This window comes from Saccostrea cucullata, unplaced genomic scaffold (genome assembly GCF_032062105.1).
Source record: "Saccostrea cucullata isolate Sc308-1 unplaced genomic scaffold, CSIRO_AGI_Scuc_v1 ctg1289, whole genome shotgun sequence".
NCBI lineage: Eukaryota > Metazoa > Mollusca > Bivalvia > Ostreida > Ostreidae > Saccostrea > Saccostrea cuccullata.
In genome coordinates this window covers 88,956-105,098 of record NW_026928460.1, presented here as the reverse complement: position 1 = coordinate 105,098, position 16,143 = coordinate 88,956, and the positions used below count along the sequence as shown (strand labels likewise).

General features: G+C 34.4%; 1 protein-coding gene across 1 annotated transcript in view; it reads left to right on the top strand.

Moving 5' to 3' along the window:
* The first annotated feature begins 472 nt into the window (after positions 1 to 472).
* Positions 473 to 16,143, top strand: part of LOC134277665 (tyramine beta-hydroxylase-like) — a 30,365-nt gene continuing 14,694 nt past the window's right edge. The window contains exons 1-3 of the mRNA XM_062759987.1: positions 473 to 631; positions 7,898 to 8,105; positions 14,877 to 15,009. Of these exons, the coding sequence (XP_062615971.1) occupies positions 618 to 631; positions 7,898 to 8,105; positions 14,877 to 15,009 (355 nt within the window). The 5' untranslated portion in view covers positions 473 to 617. The remainder of the gene's footprint in view (positions 632 to 7,897; positions 8,106 to 14,876; positions 15,010 to 16,143) is intronic.

Below are 16,143 nucleotides of genomic sequence, written 5' to 3'. Positions count from 1 at the left end.
ACTGCCGAGATTCGAACTCACGAACCTCCTCCCGGAGTAAGGTATTGTAGAGTTTGGATGGGGCTCTGTAGACCAGACGGTGAAAGTATTTTATCGCTTTGAAAATATTTACTCCTGGGTACTGAACAGACAAACAAACTATGTGCAAAGTTATGATCATCAAGGGTACCTCTTCCAAATTGTGAATATGATGGCCCTTGGGTTGAGTATTATGATGCTGGGATGAGACGGAATTACGGGACTTTCCAGAAAAAAATTATTTGTATATATAATTTAATGGAAGTCTTAATTTTTACTCCAAAAGATACATGGTGCGACAGTCCATTATTTCAAATATGAATAGAATATTTAAATGCATAGATTTAGTACTGTGGCTCTTTATAGTATAGATAAAACTATTAACCAAGCACAACACTTCTGATGGAGATAGTAAGTAATCCCGCCCCCTCACTGCTCGGTCCCGCCCCCTGCAGGCTTACAGCGCGGTGTCTCTCACGCTCTCTGCTGCGCGGTTTGACGGTTACTGATGAGAGCCCAGTGCCGGTGTTTGATACTGTGATACTGAGGTGTCTGTTGACAGGGGAGTGTGGAATATACCTCTCACCCGAGCCTCAGAAATGGAAATATTTAAGTGAGTACTCAGTACTTGTGTTTTATTTTATAATAACTATATACTTAATTTGTTTTTATTTGTGAAATGTTTTCTTCCTTTATATTTCTTTGAAACAAAATAATTCAATGTTTTATACAAAATGTTTTGAAAAAAAAATTATCACTTGGCAATCAGAGTTCTGGATAAGAATACTGAGAGAGGCTCGCCATATCAGATTAATAACGGCCGGGGGGGGGGGGGGGGGGGGGTTAACGTTAGAGGGGGAAGGTTTAAAGGGGGGGGGGGGGGTAGGTGAATGATAGTAAAATTGGATATAATTCGTTTTTATCCCACTCTGACATCTATAAACGTGAGAAAAAAATCAGAGCATATACATGGTTTCTGTATTTCGTCAGTTTAATTTATATGAAGAAAACCATAAAACAAATTGATTATATATATATGTATACACCTCCGTTAACATCTGAAGCTGACAGCTGTAACTTCTAATCTCTATTATCACTGCACCTTGTCAAGGTCACGGAAATTTATATTTCTTAAAACGGAAAAATAATCCGCTTAAAATTAAAATACACACTTTTCAGAATACCTACTCTGCAAGCAGTCTGAACGAACTCTAGTGCAGTGGTTTACGGGATCTTCTATACGAATGTGCATTCTTAGCGTATCGTACATTGATAAATCGAACTAAATTCTCTAAATGCAGCCCAACGTTATGCAACGATTGTAAATGAGACGATTCAAAAATGTCAGGAAAAACAGATTTTTTTGAACGTGTTTTTATGCTCAATTTTATTTTCTGGGTATTGAGTTTAGGCAGATGTCAGGTTTATGTTAAAATCACGGATGTTTTGTGATTTTGAAGGTCAAAAGAAAGTGAAAAAGTCTGGGCAGAGATAGACATTTAGTAAAGAAAAATTGGTCAAGAGAAGGGGGTTGGTGGGGGTAAAAAACGAAAAAAAAAATTCAAGAATTCCAGTTTATTTCACATTATTTTTCTCCCACGCGCATTGTTATAATGATGTTCATTCACAGTACATAAATAACTGACATATTAAAGTAGTCACTTGAAGTGCACATACTTGTGGGGAGAGTGTACTCACTTTAATAACAATTACATACTTAAGATTGAATGCCATTAGCGTTAATAAGCATTAATTAATGATAAAATTCTCGGAGGAGAGTCGACTACAAGCTCTGAATCGGAGCAATGCTTTAGTTTCTCTTGGGCTTCACTGTTTTATTTTGTGGAGATGTTACACAGTTGCCGTCTTTATCTTACACTTTCATTTTAACTGACAGACTCCGATTCTTGAGTTATTATTTTTAGACATAATTCAGCGATAAAGTTAAACGAGAACTATTGGTGATGTAACACAGTTAGAGAATCCTTATCTTTGATATGATTTTTCTAAGTTTACAAACTCCATGTGTGTGTTTACACAGCGAGTATTGTGTACCGTCCGTCTGTCATACCGTGGCGAGACACACAATGGTAAATTGTACGAGGATTGTACGAGATTTAGGATTAACAAAGGCGTTTCGAAAACGTACTCTTTTACATTTTCTTGAATCCAAGATCTTAAGATAAAAAATTCCCTTTCCCGTCTCTAGGAATGTAAAAACAAACTTATGGCGATAACGAATAGTGTTTATAGTACAATCAGACAACACAAACACTCTTAAAAAAGTTTTACTTAGTAGTCATTTTTTACTTGAAATAACAAAGATAAGTAATAGATAATTACTAAGCATTTACTTAAAATTTAAAATCAATTACTGAAATATATGTCAATTACTGGATTCAAATGTTTTACTTGATTTTTGTATTTTAAAGAATTGTTTTACTTACACACTAAAAAGTTTTACTTAGTAATTTATATTTACTTAAATTTGTGTATATAAGTAATAACATTACTTGGTCTTTACTTACATTTTACCACTATTTACTATATAATTAATATTTTAATGCCCCCGTAAACGAAGTTTCGGGGGGTATATAGTTTTTGTCGTGTCCGCCTGTCTGTCTAGCTGTCTCTCTGTTTATCTGCAGAAACTTTAACCTTGCCCATAACTTTTGATTTAGTGGAGCTATGACTTTTATCTTTCACACGTGTATTCCTTGTGACAAGACCTTTCTCTGAGTATCACCAAATTTGACCTTGACCTTGAAGTTTGACTCACTTATACACAAAAAATCCAAACTTATTCTTTATCCAAATCTTTTGAACAGTAAATACCAGGACATTTATACTTCACATATATATTTTTTCTTGAAAGAACTTTCATTGAATACCAACAACTAAGAAATTTTGACCTTTACCCTGGAGATTTCCATCTTTGTGGAAAAAAAACTTTAACCTTGGCCATAACTTTTGAACGGTAAGGAATAGTGCTTTCATACTTACATATATGTAATCATTTTGAGAAGACCATTCATAGGATACCAAGAACTTTGACCCTTTGACCTTGACCTTGGAGTTTGACCCACTTTAAAAAGCAAACCTTGACTAACTTTAAAAGGATTAGGGTTAGTGCATCATCCTTTACACATTTCATCCTTGTGACAAGACCTTTTTTTGGGTACCACCAAATCTGTCCCTTTGTCCTTGACCTTGGAGTTTGACCTACATTTCAAAATTGGTAACCTTGACCATAACTTCTGAAGGGTTGAGGCAAATGTTTCCATATTTCACATATGTATTTTTTGTGGCAAGACCTTTCATTAGATACCAAAAACCTTGACATTTTGACCTTGGAGATATCAAGAAATCCCAATAATTTAAATTTGCATATAAGAAAAGTTTAACCTTTGCTATGTTGCCATACAGGGGCATAGGTCCTTACAAACAAAGATTCACAAACACATCTTGTTTGAATTGTATTAAATTGATTTACTTAAAACAAAAATTTATTTACTAAATCAAGGAGAATTCAGATCAGTAATTACTTAAATATGGTAGTCTAATCACTAATTGTCTGTGAGGAGGAGTTCTCTTTCTTCTAAATATACCTTCATGTGAAAAAAAGGTCATACTAATAAAAATGCGATATTAAGTACTTGAAATGTTTAACCATTTTTAAAATGGTCCTTAAAAAGATACAATTTATTCAATTTTTAAAGCTTTCGAAGTTGGAATCATATGTTTTATTGTTATATATAATAAAACAATTACAAAGAAATTGGCAAAAGAAATAGAAAGTATAATTATTTCCATCACAAGTAGATTTCTTCTATTAAACTATTCAGAGGGCCCAAACAGGGAACTCTGATAAAGAAATCTGTGAGTAGTACTCACATGTCAGAGGTTCGGTACCTTGCAGTGTTTCTAGTAAATAATGTCGATTATAGTAAATGTGATAAGTATTTCATTTACTTAGTATTTTTTTGAGTAATAAAATCAGAATTACATTTACTTAGTAATAATTCAAAAAAAAAAATAGTAAATAGAAAGCATGTGTTCTCTAAATTAAGTAATAATAATTTAACAAAAATGAGTAGTTCATATACTAACTTAAAGTAATACAATTCCTATAATTTAAGTAATTCTATTGATACTTAGTAAATCATTTTATAAGTAAATGACTTCATCCTTATTACTAATCCTGTTTACAATTACTAACTATGATAGTCATTTACTTGCTATTCTGACTAAATGGATTACTAATAATTACTAGTTTTTCTTAATCCAATATCTTATTTTAAAAACAACAAGTAAAACTTTTTTAGAGTGAATCAGGAGCAGAGCAAACACGGTTCTCCAAAAACATCAGAGGTGGGATCAGGTGTCATGGAGAAGTGAGCATCCCCTGCCGACCAGTCACACCCGCCGTGTGCTCCCTGTCTTTAATTCTTCCAAAAACACTTTTCTTTGTTGTGTTTTCTTTGTTATGCTCCATGACAACTTTAAAAGTTGTCGACTTTAAATTCAATATTTAAAACTTTTTCCAACTTCTTGATGTTTTAATAACAAGTGCCTCGATTGAAAGATTCGTGAACAAAATGGAATCAATAAATGAATATAAAAAATGTGCACTTAAAACACTGACAGAAGGAGAGCTGCATCATTTTGCACGTGCGTGATATCTCTACGTAATTAACCAAACCCCGGGTCTCCAAAGTTCATCTTCATTTTAAAGTGCATGACGTCAAAATGTTTTTAAAAGCACAGTCATTGCAATATGTGTGTGGTTAATCTTTAAATTTGCCCATCATTTTTTTCCGGAATATTGTATGATTTAGGTGCATTTTCCTCCAGGCATCTGATACAAGCCATATAAACTGTCATACATTTACTGGGCTGTTAATTTTCTTGTTCGTCCAAGTACTTCTGAAACCACCTGGCGCCATGCCCGATTTCCATCATTACTCTACTCATTCCATTGTCATAGGATCTGACATTATTTAAAAAAAATTCAACGAGGTTAACTGCAACATCGCCTAGAACATTTTAAAAAGAGTTTTCCTTCTCATCAATTTATCTTTCCTATAATATGTAAAATAGCGAACAATTGAGAGAGAGAGAGAGAGATGGCATAGTCGTCGGAAGCAAATTGAAAGTGTTGGGTGGGTGGGGGGGGGGGGCTAATTTAAAGTGGAGGGGGCTAAACCAACAAAACAAGGTAAGACCAAATTTCAATGCCTATTGCCTATGGAGAGAGAAAGAGAGAGAGAGAAAGAGGGACAGAGAGAGACACACAGAGAGAGATGTGAATTTGATTAAAACAATGATATATTTGTTTGTTTTACTATTTAAGATAGATCAATATGGATTTCTAAATTATGGTGCAAATTTTCAGTAAAAGGCAAATGTAAAATTAAAATGAAAACTGTTAAGAGTTAAACACCTTTAACGGTAAAACCTTCTGTATCTTGTCATTGGTTAATACTTAATTTCACATCTTACACTCCTCTCACATACCTAACTGCATAAAAAAATACAAATGATAAATTGTAATTTTGAATTAAAAAAAAAATAAGGAAAAATAAAATATGTTGCCTAATGTCAATTTATAGAGTGATATTTGTAACCTCATAAGAATCCTTACAAACAAAGATACATTGCGGGTTCCAGTAAATGTTCAACCAAGCCTTTTCCTTTACTCTTCACTAAGATATTGACAGTAGTGAAGGAGGAACTTCAAGAGTACTGTGCAACAAAATATCCAAAAAGTGGTGTAAATCAGATGTGGATACTTAATTCCAAGGAGCGTTTAGACAATTTAAAATTACGTGATGTAACCAAAATCAACAGTTTAAAAACTTACGATTTTTCAACTTTATACACAACCATTCCCCGAGACAGATTACGCATCAAATCCATTTTTTTTTTACAGCTGCTTCTTTTTGTATAAACTTACCTTGTCATTGATCATTTGCTAAATTATTTTGTTAAAAAGCATTCTTAATGTACACACAAGTACTCTGAAATTGCCATTAAAAATATGATTGAGTTTCAGATTAACAATATCTATGTTGTTTTTGGAGACCAGTTCGTCCAACAAAGTATTAAAATTCCCACGAGTACAAATTGTGCCCTGTTATTAGTAGACCTATTTTTGTATTCATATGAAGCAGAATTTGTGCAAAATATTTTGCGTGAAAAAATTAAAACACTTGCTGTGGCCTTCAACTCGACATTTAGATATATCGACGATGTACTGTCAATTAACAATGGAAATTTCCATTCTTATGACGATACGATATATCCTGGTGAGCTTGAGATAAAAGGATAAAAGATGCCACAGAGTCTGACACATCTGTTTCTATTTAGATATTTTACTTGAAAAAGACGTCAATAGTAATCTAACAACTAAGCTCTATGATAAATGTAATGACTTGAACTTTTCTCTCGTCAACTTCTCTTACTTACAAAGCAATATACCCTCATCACCTGCATACGGAGTTTACATATCTCAGTTAATTAGATACGCAAGAGCATATGAGCAGGTATGAATAATTTGTACAACGAGTTAAATTATTGACAAACAAGTTGATGAAACAAGAATTTCAGCAGTTTCGTTAAAAGTCATCATTTCGTAAGTTCTATGGTCGATACACTGACCTTGACAGCAAATACAATTTTTATCATTGAGTCAAATGCTGACTGACATTTTTCACACTAATTTATAGTCCATTATGTACAAAATGAATCGACGACGGATTTCTCAGTTATTTCCCGATCATGACAAGGAACACACGGCGGATGTGACCGTTCGACAGGGAATGCTCACTCCTACATGGCACCTGATCCCACCTCTGAAGTTTTGGAGGTCCGTGTTTGCTCTGCTTCTATTTTGTGTTGTTTTATGATTTTTTTTATCTTGAATTTTGTTCGTTATCTCCATATGTTTCATTACCAAGTCTAAAGGCGTAAAAAGTAGATATAATCACGATTTAAGAATATAATTGAATGATCCATTTTACTGGTCACATTGGTTTGAATTCCAAGGAAATAACTTATTAAATTAATTTATGTACAAAGTTTAATATAGCCAGATGACTATTTCCAAGAATAATCTTGATTAAGCAGAAATTTACATCTTCCGACATTTTTATCGCCTGTGAAATATGACCGGTAATATTCGATTATTGGCCCCGGAACGTATGGTGTATGCCTGGGTTCTTCCTCGGTTTCCGACATTTTGTTATTTATGTATTATTTGGGAACTCCTCACACATGTTTTACAATCATTTATATAGGCCAGGACATATGTAACAAAATACTTTTTAAAGAGAGTTGTACAAATTATTTTTTAGTCGTAAGAATTAATCTAAGAATCCATTGCCTTTAATTCACTTTTTCATTGTCTTTCAATGTGCTACTGTGTGTTTTTGCATGTGTTCTTTTCCTGGTGAATTTTGAAAAAATAAACAAGGGTATGTATTCATAATAAATCTAAAGACGAAGTTGACAGGACACCTCTCCTCAATCCAGAGCAAAATACATGATTCTATACAATGAAGCCTGTCTAATCCTGATGTTTTATAATCCGAAATCTTGTCTATTAGGAAATATAAAAGTTTTTTTAGTCTTTGACAGTAAATTCACTTGTTTAAAATGTTGTCTTATTCGCAATGTTATTTAACCAGGCCAATTTCTTTAGAACCAGATGGTCTGGATTAGGAATGTTTTTCTGTAAAAAGAAATATTATTTTCTGCATTTAACGATTTTTTTTTCTTCAATTTTTCCTTTTGTATTAATATGATAATTTGTGATAAAAGTTCAACAAGCTCTTTATAGATAGATATATCACGTTTTAAGTGTCACGTGTTTTTTCAGCTTTGCCGCCCTCACCCTAGTTACCGCGTTAACACTAGTCATAGCCCGAGTCCATGGTTTCTCTGAGTACGTGATAGAAATTCCAAACGGTGACAAAGTTCCGGACCCCTGTAGTAAAGACAAGTTATGGCGAGGAGTGGGGCACATTAAGACCGAGGGCGGAGGGCAGAGGAACCCATTCGGCAAAATGTTTGCTGAGAATGGAAAAGTGAGAATTGTTTTAGAATTTGTGTTTAAAATCTTAATTAAGAGAATGAGTTAATTTAAAGGTAAATATTATTAGTCATTGCTTTATTATCAAATGAAATCAAAATAAGACAATAAATCAGAAATAAATGTTTCTTTTATTGTAAGACATTTTTAAAGGTCTCATTCAAATATCAAATTTATGATTCTTGGAGAAATCTTTCATGGTAATGGTAATTTTACAACCAAGCTCTATGATAAAGTTTGATGACTTTAACTTTTCAATCGTCAACTTCCTTTACTTATGCAGCAATATACCTTCATCACCTGCATACGGATCATATATATTTCAGTTGATTTGATACGCAAGAGCATTCTCTATGAATGAACAATTTCTACAACGAGTTAAATTATCGACAAACAAGTTGATGAAACAAGAATTTCAGCAGTCTCCTTTAAAGTTGTCATTTTGTAAGTTCTAGGGTCGATACAATGACCTTGTCAGCAAATACAATGTATCATTGAGTCAAATGCTGACTGACGTTTTTCATACTAATGATTATTTGTTAGTCCATATTTTTACTGAATTTAATTTTCCGTTATTTCCCGATCTTGACAAGGAGCACACGGCAGGTGTGATCGTTGGGCAGGGGATGCTCACTCCTCCATGGATCCTGATCCCACTTCTGTTGTTTTGGTGGTCCGTGTTTGCTCTGCTCCTATTTTGTATTGTTCTTGTTCTATGGATTATTTATCATAAAGGCATTATATCACATTTCTATATTAGTAGATGTTTTCTTGAAAGAGATAACGTACAGTATTCAAGCTCAAAAGTCCATAAAACAATACTAAATAGGTACAGAGCAAACATGGACCTTCAAAACATCAAAGGTGCAGGGATCAAGTGTTATGTTATATTACTTAAAATTGTAATCTTAAAGTATAGACCAGTAGGATGTTTCAAAAAGGACAGAAAACTGATAAAACATTTTTGGTCGATGGTCTGATAATTTGATGGAATCAGTTTGAGTCGAAGGAATACACGAAAGTAGTCTTTATTAAGAATATTATATCCAAGCTTTCATGTGTTGATATATGACCTCCATTTTAAGTAATGACATGTGCACTCTTCCCCATGCTCAGCTTCGGGATGCAATTAATTTAAACTTTAAATCTTATCTTAAAAGTGACCTATGTACATGTGGCATTTCTACTTATTGAATCTCAATATTTGTTCATTATTTCTTTTTTTTCAATATTTTTTCCTAATCATATGCATGAGTCAAATATTAATTTTAAGTATTAAGTGTTTTGATTTCAAAATTTGGTTTGTTGAAAACAAGGAGTGGAATTCGAATACCATTCACTGACATCTGATTCTGAAGGAATTTAGAATAATATTTGAGCATTTTATTGCATTTCCTTCACATAGGAATACAATCAATTGTTTCACAGCCCATGTGGTGAAAGATCTCCCAGAATTTTATTGCCTCAGTTACTAAAGGCAAAACATTATATTGCATTCTGAATAAGATAAAGACGATAAAATTTATACGAATAAAAATGTCTTAACAACAGCTTGCCAGTATGAAAACAAAGAACAAGTGTTGGTAAAATATGCTAAAAATTGAGAACATACTGCAGGTTTCTCCATCTGTGCTATTTTATTGCCCCTCCCCATGATACAGGGAAATACAGAAAAAAAAACTTTCGACCGAAGGTTAAGAAGCTCTTTCCCGGCATCTAAAACTCAAGCAAGCAATAGTTAGAAAACAATCAAACACTCTGAAAGAAATCCCAACGTTAAATGGTGCTTGGGAATTTGATATTGTCGTTAATTTTTTCTACGTTTGTGTTGAATCTCATATCATACAGTATTATGTGATTAAGTCGGATTATCCAACTGACGTAACACTGTGTTACTCTATGCTCACATCTTCGTCAGATTGCAGTTACTTCAGATAATATCACGCGCCTCATCAAGTGCAGATTTATATAAAGGTTGTCCGGGGTCATGTTTATATATGCAATATGACTGGTATCAGGACATTCCGTAAGGGCCGCAAGAGTGATCGTAAAAAGATTGTTTACATACGGCAAATTATTAAGAAGAAATCCTTGATCTAAGATCTGAGTTCTCACGAGAAAAAAATAACGTTTAAAAGAAATGCAACACATTTTTAAATTCACTGTCTTCTTCGTTAGACTACATTTCAGAAAAAAAAGATTCCAAAAGACATACTTTTGAAAGATTGTTAAAGATTAATTTTCCCGGATTAGAAGATATGACAAACTCTTTTTGTCAAATTTTCGTAAATCTGCGGTGTTGGTACTAAACCTGTTTGAGAAAATCACCTTATGTTGGGTCATATATTGACTAACTTATGAGAAGTATGTGGAGACAGCCAGCAGTATTCAATATCAAAGTCCAGAAAACAATACAAAATAGGAGCAGAACAAACTCAGACCTCCAAAACATCAAAGGTGGGATCAGGTGCCATGGAGGAGTGAGCATCCCCTGCTGACCGATCACAACCGCCTTGTGCTCATTGTCATGATCGGGAAATTATCGGCCGACAAGGGGATGCCTACTTTTCCTGAGCATTTGATTTCTGCCCCAACCACAACTCGTTTTTGTTAGCTCTACTGGTCAGAGACCAGAACAGCTTATGCAATAGTAATGCGTCCGTCGTCCGTCCGTCTGTTTGTCCGTCTGTCTGTCTAGATGTCTGTAAAAATTTTTCAAAATGCTACTTCTCCTGCAGTTTTGGTCCGATTTCAATATAACTTGGCACACAAGTAGACTACACTAAGATACATAATTCTGTGCATCGGACTTTGATTCGATGAACGGTGTTGAATAATGGTTACTAAAAATAGACATTTCTGTGATATTCTTTCAAAATGCTATTCCTCCTACAGTTTTGGTCCGATTTCAATATAACTTGGCACACAAGTAGACTACACTAAGATACATAATTCTGTGCATGGGTTTTTGCTTTCGATGAACGGTGTTGCCATGGCTACTAAAAATAGAAATTTCTGTGAAATTCTTTCAAAATGCTACTCCTCCTAAAGTTTTGGTCCGATTTCAATATGACTTGGCACATAAGTAGACTACACTAAGATGCATTATTCTGTGCAACAGTTTTTGATTTCGATGAACGGTGTTGCCGTGGTTACATGTACTAAAAATAGAAATTCCTGTGAAATTCTTTCAAAATGCTAATCCTCCTACAGTTTTGGTCCGATTTCAATATAACTTGGCACACAAGTAGAATACTCTAAAATACATAACTCTCTGCATCGGGTTTTGCTTTCGATGAATGGTGTTGCCATGGTTACTAAAAATAGACATTTCTTGGTGTGATGACAACAATGGATGCAATTCTTTCAAAATGCTACTCCTCCTACAGTTTTGGTCCGATTTCAATATAACTTGGCACACAAGTAGACTATACTAAGATACATAATTTTGTGCATGGGTCTTTATTTTGATAAGTGGCAAGAATCATTTCTCTATTTATTGCTGTTTTAAAATTTAAAGTCCAAACTGCTACTTTTCTCTTCCCTTTTTTTTAAGTATAAACCAGTAGAGCCACAGTCTCGACAGGGACTTCTGGTTTGATTTATGGACGGTTGGCAGAAGATGCTCACTATTCCACGGCACCTGATCCCACCTCTGATTTTTGGAGGTCCTTGTTTGCTCTGTCTTGTTTAATGTACTTTTGAGCTTGAATTCTAGCTGTTCATTATATCCACCTATTTAGTGACCACTACATGTTCGTCACGTTCACCTTTTATATTCTAGGAACTATTTATTAAGCCGAAGCAGGTTACTGACTAACGCACAAGACACAGGCCTAAAAACCTATTAAAAATTCATATATCATTCTCTTATAAGCATTTGTTGCTCTCTGTTAAAATGGAATGGACTTTTGTAAAGAAAAACTTGGGTTGATGCGTAATGCATTTGGTTGACGTATCCCAAACAACCAAAAAATGAAATTAAATCACCATACTTTATCTTTATTGGATTCCAAAACGTTATAAGAATCCTTACTAACAAAGATGAATAGTCCCAGTAAATGAACGGTCCTATATATATTGGATTCCGAAACTTCATAAAAATCCTTACAAACAAAGATACATTGCGGGTTCCAGCAAATGTTCAACCAAGTCACTTTCGTTACTCCTCACTAAGATATTGACAGTAGTGAAGGAAAAGCTTCAAGAGTACTGTGCAACAATATATATTCAAGAAGTGGTGTGAATCAGAATTGGATACTCAATATTCCAAAGAACTTTTGGACAATATGAAATCACAAGATTTTACCAAAATCAAAAGCGTTAAATCCTACTGCTTTTCAACTTTATACACAACCATTCCCCACGGTAAATTAAAGTCCTGACTTTTTGATATCATTGACAGCTGCTTTTTCAATAAAAACGAAATTTGCACATTTAATTACCTGGTTATTGGTCATTTGCAAAATTATTTTGTTAAAACACATTCTGATTGCACAAACAAGTAATCTGAGGTTGACATCAAAGAGATGCTTGAGTTTCTGATTGACAATATTTATGTTGTTTTGGAGACCAGGTATTCCACCAGTCTATTGGAATTCCCATGGGTACCAGTTGCGCTACGTAATTAGCAGGCCTATTTTTATTTTTATATCAAGCAAAATGTGTGCAAAATCTTGTGTGTGAAAAGAAGAAATCACTTACTGTGGCCTACAACTCGACATTTAGATATATCGGCGACGTATTGTCAATTAACAATGGTCATTTCCATTCTTATGTCGATAAGATATATCCCGGTGAACTTGAAATGAAAGATACCAAAGAGTCTGACACACCTGTTTCATACGTGGCTATTTTACCTGAAAAAGTCGTTAATGGTAATCTAACAACCAAGCTATATGATAAACGTGATGACTTTAACTTTTCTATCGTCATTTTCCCTTACTTCAATATACCTTCATTACCTGCAAATGGAGTGTATATATCTCAGTAGATTCGATACGCAAGAGCATGCTCTACGTATGAACAATTTCTAAAACGAGGTAAATTATTGACAAACGGGTTGATGGGGCGGTTTTCGTTTAAAGTCATCATTTCATAAGTTCTTTGGTCTATACAATGATCTTGTCAAGAAATACAATTTATCATTGAGTCAAATGCTGACTGACATTTTTCATACTAAATGTTAGTCAATATTTTTACACTGAATTAACAACTGATTTTTCCGTTATTTCCACAATGAGCACAATGAGCACACGGCGGTTGTGACCGGTCGGCAGGGGATGCTCATTCCTCCATGGCACCTGATTCCACCTCTGATGTTTTGGAGGTCCATGTTTGCTCTGCTCCTATTTTGTATTGTTTTATGGACTTTGATATTGAATACTGTCCTCCTTCAGCCAAGCATCTTACTTTACTTCTCACTAGGATATTAACAGCAATGAAGGAGAAACTTCGAGTTCTGAGCAACAATATATTCGAGATTTTTGACTGTGTGACCTCGAACTTTGACATACTTTTAAAATAAGTAAATAATGCTTTAAATTTGCCAATCCTTTTGAATGGGAAGAGATAGGGCCTTCATATAAAGCTGTATTTTATCTGTGACATGACTTTGCTAAATATACCCTGATTTTTGACCCCGTGACCTTAAAGTTTGACGTACTTTTCATGGTCTTGGTCATGACTTTTGAATGAGTAAAGATCCATGTAGGGCTTTCATATTTAACAATGTAATGTCTATGACAAGACCTTATCATAAACTTAATGATTTTGACCCCATGATCTTGACCTTGAAGTTTGACCTGCTTTTCAAATTTTTTAACCTTAATTCTGAATTTTGAATGAGAAGACATAGTACATTCATAATAAATCTATGTATTGCTTGTGATAAGAACTTTCTAAATACAATATGTTTTTTTCATCTTGTGACGTTGACCTTGAAATGTGATCTACTTTTCAAAAAATGTTGTTTTTAGCTCTATTGGACAGAGACCAGAAGAGATTATGCGATAGTAATGCGTCCGTTGTCTGTCCGTCTGTCTATCTGTCCGTGAATAACTTTTCAAAATGCTTCTCCTCCTACAGTTTTGATTTGATTTCAATGTTGGCACACAAATAGACTACACTAAAATACAAAAAAATTGTGTATTGGATTTTGATTTCGATGACCAGAGTTGCCGTACATGGTTACTAAAAACAGAAATTTCTGTGAAATACTTTTTAAATCCTACTCCACCTACAGTTTTGGTTTGATTTCAATGTAACTTGGCACACAAGTAGACTTCACCAAGACACATAATCCTGTTTATCAGTTTTTAATTTCGTTAAACGGTGTTGCCATGGTCACTAAAATTAGAAATTGCTGTGAAATACTTTCAAAATGTCTCTCCATTTTATACAGTTTTAGTCTGATTATGAGATAATTTGGCATGCAAGTAGACTATATTGAGATACATAATGATCAGTATTTTTTTTTTTTTGATTTTGATGAACCTCAAAATAGACTTAATCAATGACCATCATTCGAGATATTGCTTTTGTAAAGTTTTATGTCCCAATTGCTACTTTTCTCTTCCCTTATTATAAGTACAAACCCGTAGAGCTACAGTCTTTATAACATTTGATTAAAAAGAGATAATGCTTTCATATTTGACCTGTGCATTACCTGTGACAAGGTATTACGGAATTAACACGCTATAATTTCTGAATCCTAGATCTTTACCTTCACAATTGACCTTATTTTTGTTTTATTTTTTTTTTTCAGGCATGGACCGGGATTGTCTGTGACTCGGATTCTGATGGGGATGGAATCACTAACGGGGCCGAGCTGGGAGATCCCGACTGTGAGTGGAGCAAAGGCCAGACGCCGAGCCGTACATACAATATAACACACCCAGGTATGGTTATAAATACATGTAATCCAGACGCCTAACATGACGTACCCAGCTTTGGTTAAACTACCGGTAGGTCAGACGCCGAGATGACACCTAATATAATACACCCAGGTATTGTTAAAATACTGTAGATCACTAAATTTTCGCGAGACAGACACAATTTCTCTTTTAGCGAGACAAAATTTTCACGAATCGTGGTTACTATTCCACATAATCTAATGAATACTCATATACAGGAGCTAATATTTTCGAGAGAACATTTTCGTGCACAATTATGCGAAAATAAAGTTCTCGCGAATAATAAGTGTTAACAGTATAGAGGATCATACTAGAAGTTACTGTTAATTTCCCACAGCTAGCATGTTAGGTTCACAGGAAAATGGATGCCTGTTGATGATCAAATTCCCAAATATGTTTACACACCTGGTGTCTCACACACCAGTGACCTGGGGGCCATAAAACGTAGACGATCTCACTTTTGAGCTCAGTCTCACTTTTTCCAAAGGAATTAATAGCGGAAAGAGAAACTGAGATGAAAAGTGAGATCGTCTAAGTTTTATGGCCCCCAGGCCTGGTGTCTTCCGTTGGCATCATCTGCCCAGTGTATGAAATATATGGAGGTAGCGAATAACTTTCAACCTCAAAAGTCCATAACCAATACAAAATAGGAGCAGAGCAAACACGGACCTTTAAAACATCAGAGATGGGATCAGGTGCCATGGAATAGTAAGCATCCCCTGCCGGCCTGTCACACCCGCCGTATGTTCCTTGTCACGATCGTATTTATTGTATCTTTAAAACACAGGTGCGTAGTTCAAAAACTCAAAGTTATATGTGATACAGTTTAATTGCCAACACAAAGTAAACTCATAGTTCTATATGATACAGTTTAATTGCGAACATAAGGTAAACTCATAGTTCTATATGATCCAATACAACAGCCAGCACAAAGTTGTTGTAAAAGGAAACGCACAGTATAGACACCTGTACATGTACATTTGAATAAGACTGAATATCGAACATTGTCCTGACAGAAATTGATCGTTTACAGCCAAAAAATGCGATAACTACATGTAAACACCGCAGTGCTTTAGGTGAACGTTATCTGCAACTTTTTATTAATTAACACTGTTCATT